Below are 13,171 nucleotides of genomic sequence, written 5' to 3'. Positions count from 1 at the left end.
ATTAAAAGCATGACAGCCCTGAGACTCGCTTGTTTTGTGCTGTCCCCTTGCCTGTGAGGTGGTGCGGAGAACCACTGCTTCAGCTACCTCTCAGGACTTCTCTGAGGACGAAATAGGTGTTTAAATTATCAACGCCCCTTGAAAATTCAGCGCATTGGGGAGGTTTACATTCGGGCTCAAATTAGGCTGCTTTTCTGATTCTCGTCTAGGTTGAGGCTAAACCCCGAGTCCTAAGTGTCCTGTGAAAATAGGCGTAAACGCTCGCGGTGCCACCACCTCCACGGTGCCTGCCTTCATTCTGTTTCTCTGTGGTGCCCAGGCCCGCCTTTCAAAGGAGGAACTGGGGCTCGGGAGGGTCAGGTGATGACCTGCTTAGTCCTGCAGGCGGTAAATTCCTCAGCTTGTTCAAGGATTGTGTCTTTCTGCTCTGCTCTCTTTAAAGCATCCTGATAAAAACCATCATTTTTTTCAAAATTTACAGGTATAACTGGTGATACATAACCCAGCAGAACTGAGAAGACTTTGAATGAAATGCACCCTGATTCCTGCTCACAACCTGTCATCCCCAATGAGGCACCCATGTTTCCAGCCTGGCCACTGGCCTCCCGAGGTCCATCTCCTCCCGGCTCCATCCCTCTCCCTGCCCGACAGCAAGGTCACTGTGTGTGTGACATCAAGCTAAGCCCTTTCTGTAAATGGTCCAGTCCCACCTCAGCTGCACGGCACGCTCTTGGACGCTCTTACCCATGTGTCTTAGATGAGGAAACTGAGGTTTACGTCGGTGAGGCTGTGACTCATCCTGCTTCCTACAGCAGCTCAGGATGAGGCTGAGTTTTGGGGTTTTACGCCATGAGGACTTGGAGAAGAGGACTAAAAACTCACCTTTTAGAGGAGGTGGCCAGGACGGCATCTCTTTTTTTTGATCGTATAAGTAATACAGGCTCATTGTTTGTTTAATCAAGAAAAGACAGGCTTTTAAAAGACATTAGCAGAGGGGTGGTGCGATTTCTCCTCTGTGCCCATTTCTTTCTAAGAAACAAGCTGGTGAGGGAGGGAGGGGTCTCCCCAGTTTTAAACCCGGGAGTTACTCAGAAGAGAGCATGGCTGGCTCTGGAGCGCAGATGTTCCTCACACCCTGCTTCCAAACAGCAGTTTAAAGCCCTGGAACCCAGGCTCGCCATCTGCGGACCATGGGTCATAAACAAGCACAGGCCTCTGGATTTCTGAATACCAGTGAGCGGGGTCTCTCTCCCTGACCCAGAGCTAGCTGGGCTTCTCTCCGTCCTCAAGGCCTGACCTTGGGTCTGTCCCTGCGTGGTTAGTTCAACTTTAGCAAAACCGCCCTCCCCCCCCACCCCTGGATATCTGATCAAATTCCTCCTGCCCCACCTCGCTGTGTGATCACCTGAGCTTGCCTTCAGCAAGTGTCCTGCTGGGGCCATCCTGTTCCGAATGCCCCTGGCTTTGACGTTTGCTCCTAGTCATGTCCAGTCCACCACCCGCCCCAGACACACACCCTGAGCCTTGGCTGTGATCCCCACTCGTCCCTGTTGTATTCGGAGCTGAGCCAGTCCCCCTCCCCACCCCCAACCCCCGCAGGCCCCGTGCTGGTCCCTACACCCCGTGATGCTGGTCTCCGTGGTGCCCTGAATTAGAGCTGCCTGACTGTGCTTTAACTAGTGCCATGAAAACACTTTCCTTCACAACTGTGGCAAAATGAAAGCTTCCGGGAAAGAAAAAACATTTTTCCTAGAAAAACGTGTCTTCTTAGAATCATTCCTGCTCCTATGAGTATTCATGAAGTCCATTTCTTTTTCTGAAAAACATATTTTGAACCACAAAACATGGTGCCTATGGCTTGGATCCAAGAGTCTCAAAATGTGCTAAAGGCTCAGACTGGGGGCTCAACTCTTCCAGATTTTACTCCTACTGGCTTGTAACCCTGGAAGGGTGGATTAACCTCTCTGAGCCACAAACATGAAAAGATGAGATTGGTCTAACATCTCTTCCAGCATCAAGGCTTCTGCTCCTTGAGTGTCATATAAGTCAGGGCCGGGTTCTCTCTGTTGCAAATGATGACCTTGAAGCTAATGGCTGTAATTATCTTGGCACACAAAGAATCCTTAAATCTCAGTTGGCCAAACACAGGAACAACCAGTTTTTTTTTTTTGTGTGTGTGGCATTTTTTGAGGTGGCATTTTTTTTTAAAATTTATTAATTTATGGCTGTGTTGGGTCTTCGTTTCTGTGCGAGGGCTTTCTCCAGTTGCGGCGAGTGGGGACCACTCTTCATCGCGGTGCGCGGGCCTCTCACTGTCGCGGCCTCTCTTGTTGCGGACCACAGGCTCCAGACGCGCAGGCCCAGTAATTGTGGCTCACGGGCCCAGTTGCTCCGTGGCATGTGGGATCTTCCCAGACCGGGGCTCGAACCCGTGTCCCCTGCATTGGCAGGCGGATTCTCAACCACTGCGCCACCAGGGAAGCCCCCACAACCAGTTTTTAAAAACGCCTCGATAAGATTATATTGGTTCAAGGGCTACAGAGCCAGGCTGTGCTTGTGGGGTCCACCAGAGTGCATCCTTAGCTAGACCACCTCCCTCAGGGCCAAGTCTGGACATTTTTGGTTTTCACAGCCGGTGGGGGTGGGGCGGAGGTGCCATGGGCATCTAGTGGGTTGGGGCCGGAAGTAATGCTACACGCACTACGATGATGCATTGGGCAGAGCTCTCAACAGAGAAATGTCAGCCATGGGGGGGCCGGGGGGGAAAGTGCCCCAGTTACAAACTGAAACCCTGCAGAGAGGCCTCCAAACTAGTCGGTCCAGTTCCATCTCTTGGGTTGGTACCAGATGGTATTCAGGTGACCTGGAGGGTCAAGTGCAACTTTGAGAAATGCTTAATTCATATCCACAGAGAGATTAATACCCTTGATCGTTCACCTCGGTTACTATCTTAGAAACAAATGTACAGGCTCAAAATTCGCCCTCCCTTCCCCCACCCTCCAAACACAGCACAATGTGATACACAGATCAAATATATAGGCATATAAAGGAAAATGGACTTTAGTGTTTCCAAAATGTCAGGTAGAATGTTGTAAGGTAGGCAGATCCAAAAAGCCACACACTGAGATGGGACATTTGTGAAATCGCCAAACGACGAAAACCTAGTTTCCAGTTTTCCTCCCTGGGAACTGCCCTGTATGATGCAGAGACAAGGATGTGAGACTTCGGATCAGCTGACCAGAAACCATCAACAGCAATTAGGAAACACACTCCCGATTCTCAGGTCTTTCTCTCTTGTTAAAGTCACTGAACCAAAGTAGTTGTGAAGGAGCCAGATCCCAAGGCTCTCCAGCTCACCATGGACTGAGGGCCACCGATAACCAGACAATCACTTCTTCTCACGACATCCTCTGCTCAGTAAGACCAGGGCAGAGCTACTCTGGTCTTAATAATTACTTGATAGGCGTGAGGCATGTTACAAACAAGGTCTGGGTCACTCTGCACAAGAGTCACCCAGCACGAGGACCACAGGATGCCCACACGTCACACCTGGGCCGTGGTCACACCTGGCGTGGGGCAGGGTGGCCTGGCACCACATCCAAACCGGAGCCCAGTTGGCAAACCTGTTAAGTGTAAGTCGTTTGAAGGTAAAGAGAGGCAGCAAGACTTAGGACAAAGCCTTCAGTGGGTCTGACAGGATATGGTCTCGCCTTCACCAGGTAAAACTCACCGTGTTGGGGTGACATTGACACGTGCTGACCTAAGAGTCACATTTTCCAACAAAAGTGCAGACAGGGCGGCTTTACTTCTGCACACTGCCGACTGGTCTTTTGTTCTTTTCTACCAATAAATATTAACCCCGAGAGAAGACAGAAGAGACAGGGCCTAAGCTCAGGGTGGTTACTATATTGTAGAAAACAATAATACCCATGTAGATAATGCTTTAGATTATAAAGTTTGTTTCATAAACATTTTTTTCAGCATGTGCTCTAAGAATATTAATTAAAGGGAACAAGTAACCACAGCCATTTCAGTTAACCCTGATCCATTCCAAAAGAAGAAGAGATATTGCTATAAAACAGAATGTATTCTCGATTGAGAAAGTCAATCTTGGTTTAAAGCGTTGTGTTTGTGTATTAAGGATGTTTTTATTGTCTGTATTTACGATGCTTTGATATCTTGGGGGGGTGTGACCAGGGAGGACTGCTCCTCCCAGGCTGAGCAGACCACATGTAAACCATGCAGGACAAGCAAAAGTTAAGAGAATTCAGCACCACCAAACCAGCTTTACAACAAATGCTAAAGGAACTTCTCTAGGCAGGAAACACAAGAGAAGGAAAAGACCTAACAAAACAAACCCAAAACAATTAAGAAAATGGTAATAGGAACATACATGTCGATAACTACCTTAAATGTAAATGGATTAAATGTTCCAACCAAAAGACACAGATTGGCTGAATGGATACAAAAAATAAGACCCATATATATGCTGTCTACAAGAGACCCTCTTCAGACCAAAGGACACATACAGACTGAAAGTGAAGGGATGGAAAAAGACATTCCATGCAGATGGAAATCAAAAGAAAGCTGGAAGAACAATTCTCATATCAGACAAAGTAGACTTTAAAATGAAGACTATTACAAGAGACAAAGAGGGACACTACATAGTGATAAAGGGATCAATCCAAGAAGAAGATATAACAATTGTAAATATTTATGCACCCAACATAGGCACACCTCAATACATAAAGCAAATGCTAACAGCCATAAAAGGGGAAATCGACAGTAACGCAATCATAGTAGGAGACTTTAACACCCCACTTTCACCAATGGACAGATCATCAAAATGAAAATAAATAAGGAAACAGAAGCTTTATATGACACATTAGAGAAGATGTACTTAATTGATATTTTTAGGACATTCCATCCAAAAACAACAGAATACACTTTCTTCTCAAGCGCTCATGGAACATTCTCCATGAATGGTGATATCTTAGTCACAAATAAAGCCTTGGTAAATTTAAGAAAATTGAAATCATATCAAGTATCTTTTCCAACCACAATGCTATGAGACTAGATATCAATTACAGGGAAAAAAACTGTAAAAAATACAAACACATGGAGGCTAAACATTATGCTACTATATAATCAAGACATCACTGAGGAAATCAAAAAATACCTAGAAACAAATGACAATGAAAACATGAGGACCCAAAACCTATGGGATGCAGCAAAAGCAATTCTAAGAGGGAAGTTTATAGCAATACAATCCCACCTCAGGAAGCAAGAAAAATCTTAAATAAACAACCTAAACTTACATCTAAAGCAATTAGAGAAAGAAGAACAAAAAAACCCCAAAGTTAGCAGAAGGAAAGAAATCATAAAGATCAGATCAGAAATAAATGAAAAAGAAATGAAGGAAACAATAGCAAAGATCAATAAAACTAAAATCTGGTTCTTTGAGAAGATAAACAAAATTGATAAACCATTAGCCAGACTCATCAAGAAAAAAAGGGAGAAGACTCAAATCAACAGAGTTAGAAATGAAAAAGGAGAAGTAACAACTAACACTGCAGAAATACAAAGGATCATGAGAGATTACTACAAGCAACTATATGCCAATAAAATGGACAACCTGCAAGAAATGGACAAATTCTTAGAAAAGCACAACCTTCCAAGACTGAACCAGAAAGAAATAGAAAATAAGAACAGACCAATCACAAGCACTGAAATTGAAACTGTGTTTAAAAATCTTCCAACAAACAAAAGTCCAGGACCAGATGGCTTCACAGGCGAATTCTATCAAACATTTAGAGAAGAGCTAACACTTATCCTTCTCAAACTCTTTCAAAATATAGCAGAGGGAGGAACACTCCCAAACCCATTCTATGAGGCCACCATCACCCTGATACCAAAACCAGACAAATATGTCACAAAAAAAGAAAACTACAGGCCAATATCACTGATGAACACAGATGCAAAAATCCTCAACAAAATACTAGCAAACAGAATCCAACAGCACATAAAAAGGATCATACACCATGATCAAGTGCGGTTTATCCCAGGAATGCAAGGATTCTTCAATATACGCAAATCAATCAATGTGATATACCATATTAACAAATTGAAGAATAAAAACCATATGATCATCTCAATAGATGCAGAAAAAGATTTCAACAACATTCAGCACCCATTTATGATAAAAGCTCTCCAGAAAGTAGGCATAGAGGGAACTTACCTCAACATAACAAAGGCCATATATGACAAACCCACAGCCAACATTGTTCTCAATGGTGGAAAATTGAAACCATTTCCTCTAAGATCAGGAACAAGACAAGGTTGCCCACACTCACCACTATTATTCAACATAGTTTTGGAAATTTTAGCCACAGCAATCAGAGAAGAAAAAGAAATAAAAGGAATTCAAATGGGAAAAGAAGAAGTAAAACTGTCACTGTTTGCAGATGACATGATACTATGCATAGAGAATCCTAAAGATGTTACCAGAAAACTACTAGAGCTAATCAATGAATTTGGTAAAGTAGCAGGATACAAAATTAATGCACAGAAATCTCTTGCATTCCTATACACTAATGATGAAAAATCTGAAAGAGAAATTAAGGAAACACTCCCATTTACCACTGCAATGAAAAGAATAAAATACCTAGGAATAAACCTACCTAAGGAGAGAAAAGACCTGTGTGCAGAAAACTATAAGACATTGATGAAAGAAATTAAAGATGATACAAACAGATGGAGAGATATATCATGTTCTTGGATTGGAAGAATCAACATTGTGAAAATGACTCTACTACCCAAAGCAATCTACAGATTCAGTGCAATCCTTTTCAAACTACCAATGGCATTTTTCACAGAACTAGAACAAAAAGTTTCACAATTTGTATGGAAACACAAAAGACCCCGAATAGCCAAAGCAATCTTGAGAAAGAAAAACGGAGCTGGAGGAATCAGGCTCCCTAACTTCAGACTATACTATAAAGCTACAGTAATCAAGACAGTATGGTACTGGCACAAAAGCAGAAATACAGATCAATGGAACAGGATAGAAAGCCCAGAGATAAACCCATGCACATATGGTCACCTTATCTTTGACAAAGGAGGCAAGAAAAGGCAGCCTCTTCAATAAGTGGTGCTGGGAAAACTGGACAACTACATGTAAAAGAATGAAATTAGAACACTTCCTAACACCATACACAAAAATACACTCCAAATGGATTAAAGACCTAAATGTAAGGCCAGACACCATAAAACCTCTTCAATAAGTGGTGCTGGGAAAACTGGACAGCTACATGTAAAAGAATGAAATTAGAACACTTCCTAACACCACACACAAAAATAAACTCAAAATGGATTAAAGACCTAAATGTAGGGTCAGACACTATAAAACTCTTAGAGGAAAACATAGGCAGAACACACTTTGATGTAAATCACAGCAAGATCCTTTTTGACCCACCTCCTAGAGAAATGGAAATTAAAAACAAAAATAAACAAATGGGACCTAATGAAACTTAAAAGCTTTTGCAAAGCAAATGAAACTACAAACAAGATGAAAAGACAACCCTCAGAATGGGAGAAAATATTTGCAAACGAATCAACGGACAAAGGATTAATCTCCAAAATATATAAACAGCTCATGCAACTCAATATTAAAAAAACAGACAACCCAATCCAAAAATGGGCAGAAGACCTAAATAGACATTTCTCCAAAGAAGACATACAGATGGCCAAGGAGCACATGAAAAGCTGCTCAACATCACTAATTATTAGAGAAATGCAAATCAAAACTACAATGAGGTATCACCACACACCAGTTAGAATGGGCATCATCAGAAAATCTACAAACAACAAATGCTGGAGAGGATGTGGAGAAAAGGGAACCCTCTTGCACTGTTGGTGGGAATGTAAATTAATACAGCCACTATGAAGAACAGTATGGAGGTTCCTTAAAAAACTAAAAATAGAATAACCATATCACCCAGCAAACCCACTACTGGGCATATACCCTGAGAAAGCCATAATTCAAAACGACACATGCACCCCAATGTTCATTGCAGCACTATTTACAATAGCCAGGACATGGAAGTAACCTAAGTGCCCATCGACAGACGAATGGATAAAGAAGATGTGGCACATATATACAATGGAATATTACTCAGCCATAAAAAGAAACGAAATTGAGTTATCTGTAGTGAGGTGGATGGACCTAGAGTCTGTCATACACAGTGAAGTAAGTCAGAAAGAGAAAAACAAATACCGTATGCTAACACATATATGTGGAATCCAAAAAAAAAAAGTGGTTCTGAAGAACCTAGGGGCAGGACAGGAATAAAGACTTAGATGTAGAGAATGGAGTTGAGGACACGGGGAGGGGGAAGGGTAAGCTGGAACAAAGTGAGAGAGTGGCATGGACGTATATACACTACCAAATGTAAAATAGATAGCTAGTGGGAAGCAGCCACATAGCACAGGGAGATCAGCTTGGTGCTTTGTGACCATCTAGAGAGGTGGGATATGGAGGGTGGGAGGGAGACGCAAGAGGAAGGGGATATGGGGATATATGTATACATATAGCTGATTCACTTTGTTATACAGCAGAAACTAACACACCATTGTAAAGCAATTATACTCCAGTAAAGATGTTAAAAAAAAAAAAAAAAGGAAAAGAGGAACAGATAAGGTCTGCAGAGCTTCTGTCCTCCTGTCTCCTGTTGACATACAACTTGTAAATTCAAGTCAAGCTGCCTTGAAAGTTCTTTCTGTGAATTAAACCCATGAGCCAATGATGCAAAGGCTCATCCGTGAATCTGGGACGGGGTGCTACCCAGACGCTGACACCATCCATCTCAAATCCAGGCTTTAATTTAGCTTCTTAATGACCATTTTGGTAACAGACATTAAATTATCAACAAGCAGGAAGCAGGAGAAGACTGTGGGGCACCCAAGGCTGGCCTGGAACTGGGGTGCAGCTGGGGGGGGCTATGTGACGAATCTGGGCGCCACTGGGGACCTGTCGGGTGGGGGAGGGCGGGGGGCTGTCTGGATCTGTGGAAAGACTCCTGTTTTAGGCTAAATCACTCTGAGCTCAGTCATGTGGGACACGGAAGAATTTAAACATTACATTGTAAACTCCGCACATAAAGCACCTTGGGGCCAGACAACCATATCTGTGTAGGGCGTCCCTGCAGGCGCTGCACCCCGGGCCCCGTGCAGGGTGCTCCGGGTGGTCGCAGGGGTTCCGTGTGAGGGTTACGGTTGAGCCCAGCGGCTCAGACCCTCGCTCAGGGTCCACTACGGGCTGGTTAGGCCGTCGCTGGGGTGGAAACGTGAAGTGATGATTCGGCATCACTCACTGCCTCCCAAGAGCTCCTGGTCCAGGAGAAAAAGAGGCCCCTCTACCCATTTATCCCATACGGCCTGCTATAGATTGAGTGTGCGTGTCCCCAAAGTTCATACGTGGACTCGTAATCCCCAAGGTGGTGGTGTTGGGAGGGGGCCTTTGGGAGGCGATGAGGTCACGAGGGTGGAGCCCCCGTGATGGGACCAGTGCCCTGATAAGAGCTCTCTCTCCCCACCCCCATCCCTTCCCTGCCACCTGAGGACACAGGGAGAAGATGCCATCGATGAACCTGGAAGGGGGTCTGTCTGTCCTCACCAGACACGGGATCTGGACGTCCAGCCTCCAGAATGTGAGCAGTAAACGTCTGCCGTTGAAGCCCCCCGCCTCTGGGGTAGTTACAGCAGCCGGAGCTAAGACATGGGTGCAGCCATCGTGTATGCATGACCACATCTCTGTCTGTATCTGTCATTCTATGTAGAATGTGTATGTATAATATCAGCATACAATAAGGAAATCAGTGCAGAGAAATTGTGTGTTCACACTGCTGAGAAGTGGCCAGCCGGGATGCAGGCTCAGGCCGGCCCGCCTGCACTCAGGACACAGTCCCTCTCACTTTAGGGTCCTGTCGGTGTCCTGGGGCTGCTGTAACCAAGTGCTACAACCGGGCGGCTTAGAGCAACAGGGATTTATTTTCTCACAGCTCTGGGGGCCGAGCTCCCTTGGGAGGCGCAGGGGAGGCTGGTGGCAGCACACTGCCAATCCTCACGTGCTGTGTCCCTGTGTGTGCCCTCCTCCGTGCTGTGTCCAGACCCCCTTTTCATAAGGACACGTGTCATATTGCACTAGGACCCACCCTAATGACTTCATTTTAACTTGATTACCTCTATAAAGACCCTACTTCTAAATAAGGTCACATTCTGAGGTGCCAGGGGTTAGGACCCAACATATCTATTCTGGGGGGTAGGGGGGGCAATTCAACCTGTAACGGGATCCTTCACAGAAACCCAGGGATCCCACCTAATCCACATCCCGTCTCTTAAGGCCTCATTCCATCGACTCATCACTAGATGCTGCTGCGAACAAAGCTTTCATACCCAGGAGACTAGCTTTACCACTGAATTTTCATGGCTGCATGCATTTGGCAAACCTTAGAAGCATCAAGACTGTGTTTCAATTTCATGGTTTCACCTTCAGAACATTTAACTACTGCACCATATCCTTGGACTATATAGAATTCATAGAAATTTAAGTCAATTCCAAATATCCTTGGAATTTCATTTTATATGAAAATAATTCATGCATGAACGCGTTGCCCGGGGTTGTTGTGAGTACCAGGGCCTGGTTCACCCAGCTGGGCCATGAGGCAGCCAGGCAAGAGGGCGTGCTCGTCTCTGGCTGGTTCCGAGGAGTCAGCAGAGACATGACTCACAGTCATAAGCTGGTGGGGGGGGGCCTGTAATCACATCTGGGGGCAGGGGAGGGTGGCCGGTAATTCCGGCTGGTGCAAGCAGGAAGCACTTTGCAGTCAGTCCTGGGAGGGGAGGAGAGATTCTGGTTTGTGGTCCTACAACCTCTCATGTCTGGGGGGACGTTAGGGATTCCTGTCCTGTCCTCTTTTCCTCCCTATCGGCCTCGGTATCCTTCCTTTCTTTCTTTTTTTTTTTTTTTTAACATCTTTATTGGAGTATAGTTGCTTTACATTGTTGTGTTAGTTTCTGCTGTATGACAAAGTGAATCAGCTATATGCGCACATATGTCCCCATATCCCCTCCCTCTTAAGCCTCCCTCCCACCCTCCCTATCCCACCCCTCTAGGTGGTCAGTTCTCTTCCTTTGGGGTTTGAGGCAGAACAAGAGGAAAAGTTCGGGGTGGGCGCGAGCAGAAAGGAGAAGAGAAAGTGCAGGAATGGGGCTTTCCTGAGAACAGTGTCTTCTCAGCAGTTATCCCAGGCGACTCGCCACTCAGGAGGGGACAGCAGGCAGCTCAAGGCGGCGGGGAGCCTCCGCCCCACGTGTGGAATGTCGGGAATGTCCCTGTGTTTTGGTGGAGCTTCAACTCCAGCGTGTGGGTCCCCAGGTACCCTGTAGGCACCGAACACAGAGAGCTGGGGGCACAGAGAGCTGTGGCCGGTAATCCGGCCACAGGGTCACCCCAGAGTGACGACAGCTGAGGCCACAGCCGAGGTCGCCGTCACCCTCGAAAAATGTTTGGAACTACCGAGTCGGGACTTTGGTTTTGTTTTGCAGTGGTTTTGTTCTGCAGAAAGTACTAGGTTGGAGGGAGTGCCATGCGATGTTCTTACAAACTATCAGAGACTTAAGATTTAAACCCCTTCAAGCATCAAAACAACCCACAAGGAAGCCGGAGCAGGCAGGCGCAGCCTGACGTCTGGGCCGTCACCTGGGAGTTCCAACAGCAACACGGGTCCAGAAGTGAAAGAAGAGTTTCCAGCAGCGCTGACTCTGAGCAGCCGCGTGCCCCGGGGCTGCATCTCGGCCACGAGGGTTAGAGTTAGGGAGTGCCTCCACCACCTCTATCCACCGCAGGGCTCGGTCTACTTGGGGAAAACATTTCATCATCCTGGAGAAGAAGGACGATGCATTTCGCCACTAAGTCACCAGGGCTCACCCAATGTCACTCGGTGCTTCCTGTGTGCCCGGCTCGGGGCCCCGAGAAGCTGTTTGGCTTTTCTTGAGGTTTTTTTTTTTTCTCCTTGCTCTTTAGGGAGAGCTTTGGCGCTCACAGGTCACGCCTGCACTTCGCTCCCTGTGCCGGGGTGTCAGAGGTCCCCGCCAAGCCCGGCGGCCCGGCCCCCGACTCCGCACCTTCTCCCGTGACGTGACCCCTCCCCTGTGCCCACCATCCCTACGACTCTCCATCCTCCCGAACTGACGCTCTGCCCCAGTGAAACACTCACGCCCACGCCTCTCCCCGCCAGCCCCTGGCAAACCCAGGACCTTCGAGTGTTTCTGCGCAGCTCGCGTCTGTGACCGAACTGCTGGGTCGCCAGCCCTCCCCACGCCCCCAGCCGGAAGCGGCGGCACAACCGCGGAGCGCGGCCCACCCCGCCGCCGTGTGCCGCCTCGGACCCCAGGCTGGGCGGAGCTGGGCTCACCCCAGGAGAGGAGGGGGAGGCGCCAACCCTGGGGGGAGGCGGCAGGGACACAGGGACCACACCCAGCGCTCGCTCAGCTGGGGGGAGTGGGGTGGGAGGGGGATGGGGAAGGAGGAGAAGGGGAGGGAAGCACAGTTAACTGGGACCCCCTCTTGCCCTACCCGCCCCCCGAAGTACCTTCTGGCAGCTGAGACTTTTCTCCCTGTCTTTGCTTTCCTGCGGTCTGACTGAGGTCGCCCAGGTGCGACTTCTATTTACCCGTCTTAGTAGTGCAGGTGCTTCTTGTAGCTTCACGCCTTTGATTGGGTTTTCAGGATGTCATCGGCCGTTTTCTCCTCCTACTCTTGCGGGACCCCAATCACATGCACATCTCACCTGCTCGCCTGGTCCTGTTGCCTCGCGGTGGCCCTCACGCTCTGCTCCGCTCCACATCCCCCTTCTCCGCGTGTCTGCGACCCTATACATTCTTCTTTGCTACATGTAATCGGCCTTAGAGTTCTCATTTTCGGTTATTACATTTTTTCTTTCTAGAATTTCCACGTGATTCTATGTATATGATTTTCACTTCTCTAGTGAGACTCTCCATCTGCTCTGAACACAGAATCACATGACTTTTTAAGCAACATCTCATAACTCTGATCCTGTAATTTCCCATGAAACTGCTTCTACTGTCTGTTCTTATCTCTTGGTTTCTGATA

The 13,171-nt window shown here is 46.8% G+C and overlaps 1 protein-coding gene across 1 annotated transcript in view; it reads right to left on the bottom strand.

Annotated features, from left to right (window-relative positions):
* CLN8 (CLN8 transmembrane ER and ERGIC protein) overlaps positions 1 to 13,059 on the bottom strand; it is a 22,947-nt gene extending 9,888 nt beyond the window's left edge. The window contains exon 1 of the mRNA XM_057537405.1: positions 12,849 to 13,059. Within this exon, the coding sequence (XP_057393388.1) occupies positions 12,849 to 12,938 (90 nt within the window). The 5' untranslated portion in view covers positions 12,939 to 13,059. The remainder of the gene's footprint in view (positions 1 to 12,848) is intronic.
* Positions 13,060 to 13,171: the final 112 nt, after the last annotated feature.

Source organism: Balaenoptera acutorostrata, chromosome 21 (assembly GCF_949987535.1).
Source record: "Balaenoptera acutorostrata chromosome 21, mBalAcu1.1, whole genome shotgun sequence".
Lineage (NCBI taxonomy): Eukaryota > Metazoa > Chordata > Mammalia > Artiodactyla > Balaenopteridae > Balaenoptera > Balaenoptera acutorostrata.
This window is presented reverse-complemented; position numbering and strand designations above follow the sequence as displayed.